Source organism: Juglans microcarpa x Juglans regia, chromosome 5D (genome assembly GCF_004785595.1).
Source record: "Juglans microcarpa x Juglans regia isolate MS1-56 chromosome 5D, Jm3101_v1.0, whole genome shotgun sequence".
Classification (NCBI taxonomy): domain Eukaryota; kingdom Viridiplantae; phylum Streptophyta; class Magnoliopsida; order Fagales; family Juglandaceae; genus Juglans; species Juglans microcarpa x Juglans regia.
The window spans coordinates 28,914,514-28,917,523 of record NC_054602.1 but is presented as its reverse complement, the minus strand read 5'-3'; the positions used below and the strand labels follow the sequence as shown (position 1 = coordinate 28,917,523).

General features: G+C 39.9%; 1 protein-coding gene across 1 annotated transcript; it reads left to right on the top strand.

Annotated features, from left to right (window-relative positions):
- The first annotated feature begins 773 nt into the window (after nucleotides 1-773).
- Nucleotides 774-2,467, top strand: LOC121265872. The gene is made up of 5 exons (XM_041169542.1): nucleotides 774-1,036; nucleotides 1,144-1,353; nucleotides 1,473-1,565; nucleotides 1,720-1,815; nucleotides 1,931-2,467. The coding sequence occupies exons 1-5, from the start codon at nucleotides 782-784 to the stop codon at nucleotides 2,339-2,341; spliced, it is 1,065 nt and encodes a 354-aa protein (XP_041025476.1). The 5' UTR covers nucleotides 774-781; the 3' UTR covers nucleotides 2,342-2,467.
- Nucleotides 2,468-3,010: the final 543 nt, after the last annotated feature.

Here is a 3,010-nt window from a genome sequence, read left to right as displayed (position 1 = left end):
ATATGTGTTTGGGTGAAATATATGTTTTGATTTATTTTCTTACTACCATGAAGAAAATCATTTTACCTGGCTCGAACTACTTATTATGCAAACTCATATTTTCTTATTATGCAAGTAGCAAACAATCTTGAGAGTAGTATTCAAGTTTTACAACATCTATACCTAAATTAAATAGTATCTAACATGTGATTTAATTTGCTTCAGGTTACGTTCAATATTGGGAGGCTGTGTGAACTGGGATGCACTATGCCGTATCAAGGTATATATACGGCCGACTCTCAGTTATTCGAACCTGTCTGTGCATATTGAGATTATTTTGTTTCAATTAGGGCATCAATTTTATCCCACTATGTTAATAACTTGTACTCGTGCAGGTAATCAGCCGGGACCCAGTTCAAGAGGTGGAGGCAGACTTCGAGGTCTTCGAGGTGGAAGGCGTTATATCCCATACTCAGGTCGTCACTGTCGACCACGCGGTGCGAAATTATCTTCATATCATAGCACGGAGGAGTGTAATCAATCCTCCTCGGATGACTCAACACAGGCCCCAAGTCCCCCACCATGCGTTATGCCAACTCACGCGGTACAATATATTCAAGAACCCCAACCAAATACTGCTGGGGAACAATCACCTACTGGAGAACAAACTGGTGCACATTTTTCCAATACTTTAATTTTGAAAGCATTTGGATGTTTGTATGTGTTATTAAGTCTGAATATTCCACATTACACTTTAAAATACTAATATATTGTACCTTAAAATACAGCTGTAGATGCCCCAATGGAGACCGAAGGAACGCAAGAACAGAGGAGACGAACTCGTGGGCCATCTAGATGCATTTTCTTTGACAAGCTAAGGAAGAACGGGAAAGTGCAGTTGAAGATAAACGATGGTGAGACAGCCCCATGTTGTGAACACGCTTCTATGTTCACAACACGAGTATCGTGGATTGTGAAACAATACTGTGACATGAGTTACAAGCGTTGGTCGGATGTCCCACCAGCGATTAAAGAGGAGCTCATTGACCGTGTTCGGGTAAGTAAAAAATTTAATTGTCCTTGTTTGGGGTGTTGTTTATGTAGTATAATCATCGCCTAAATAACCAGATGACACATTGATTGTTTGCATGCTGCCTTATGTAGAGTGACTTTGTGTTGGACTGGGATCGCGAAAACCACCGATTGAGCGTGACAAAGGCCTTACGTAAGCGCTTCAACTCCTTCCACCATGACTTGCACAAGATTTATGAATCCTATGGAAGCCACGCAGAAGCATTGGCTAATGGAACTAGTCTGGTGGACCCCATTGTATGGGTGAAGTTGTGTGAAAGGTGGGGCAGCGATGCCTTCAAGGTACAGATAGTCTTTCTTACATACAACCATATAATATGTATATATTTAATATGTCTAAATATTGTGGTGGAAAATCTGTTTGTCTATTATAAGTAATTGTTCCCTATTGTGTATGACAGAAAATTTCAGCTCAAAATCGGGAGAACCGAAACAAGCAGGCCATTAATCACACATCAGGACGTAAATCATTCGTCCGATTACTTGAGCAAAAGGTATGTCTAAGGGAAAACAGTCTTTTCATTTCAATAGAATAGTGAAATTGCACTTTACTTGGAGATTTTAGTGACAATATTACTTTACTATCACTAAAGGTGGTTACTCATAGCTTTTGTTGTTCAAATGTCAAATGGTTCATACACATGACAGCGCAATGAGAATGAGAATTTGGTCGACTTCTACAAAGAGACGCGTTGGTCGAAGAAAAAGAATGCATTTGTCACAGATGCTACAGAAAGTACTTATGTGAGTAGTGCAGAAACAGCCGTTGGGATCTATGTTTCTTTCTATACGGTAGTAAAATCATTAATATAGCACTAGCTGATTATTTGCTAATAATCGTTGCTTTCTCAATGTGCAGAAGGAGATGCAAGGTAGGTTGGATGGCCTAGGACCAGAGCAACGTAGTGATGAGGCAGCAGCGACTATCTTTAGGGAGGTTCTTGGCCATCGACCTGGATATGCACGGGGACTTGGGGAAATGGTCATCCCCGAGTCAAGTAGACAACGTGACAAAGTTCAAATGCAACAATACATGTCTGAGGCTGAAAAGCACAAGAAAGATGCTGAACAATATAAGAAGGATGCTGAGCAATATAAGAAGGATGCTGAAGCTTACAAGAGTCAGCTGGATGAAATGAGGACAGAGATGCAGGAGCTGAGGGAGCATCAGATAGAAAATGACAAAGTGATGCAGTCTTTCTTTAGGGCTTTCCCATCGTTCACTGAGTCAGTTCGACAGACTCAGTGTAACGATTCCCCCGGCCCATAAGGGGCTTCTCATAAAAGGGCACATTTTTTGGGTGGTTTTTTGTGACACCGGGGAGGCATGAGGAGTCAAGGGTGTCGACGTGTTTTCCATTTGGGTGGTTTTTGTACTTACTCTATACGACACTGGGCTATATGATATAAATATATATATAGTATTATATATATTTATATAAATCTTGGATCTATGTCTACACCGGGGATCTCTTGGATCTCTCATGGTCTGCAAATGAGGTTAGTATCATTTGGAGTTATCCACCATAAAATGTACTTGTACAAGTGAAGTGTTAAATATATTTCTAGCAACTTTGTTTCCCAAACCCGATGAATAATTCATTGATGGTTTTATACATAAGTGGTTTTTTTTTTTTTGTAAGATGTGATACACAGAAGGCTGACATTCTGAGAAGCTTCCTTGAGATGAAGGATCTTGGAATTACTTGTGTTGGAAGAGAAGCTTAAGGCTAGAGAGAGAGTAAGTTCCTACACCTTTTCCCTGCTCTGTAAAAGTTTACTTACAACTTGTGTTTTATTTTTTTCCCGTGTAAAATGACATTGATCCTCTACAGTTAATCATTTGGTTCTTAACTAGCTTTGTCGCTTTGGAAATTCTAGTAAATATGACTACTTTTGCACTGATCTCTCTCTCTCTCTCTCCTTGTCTCTCTCTCAT

Bases quoted from the DNA above. Each gene is read 5' to 3' on its own strand.
- LOC121265872 (XM_041169542.1), top strand. From the start codon at position 782: ATGGAGACCGAAGGAACGCAAGAACAGAGGAGACGAACTCGTGGGCCA. The intron at 1,037-1,143 runs GTAAGTAAAAAA...TGCCTTATGTAG, and splicing joins AGCTCATTGACCGTGTTCGG to AGTGACTTTGTGTTGGACTG. The intron at 1,354-1,472 runs GTACAGATAGTC...TGTGTATGACAG, and splicing joins GGGGCAGCGATGCCTTCAAG to AAAATTTCAGCTCAAAATCG.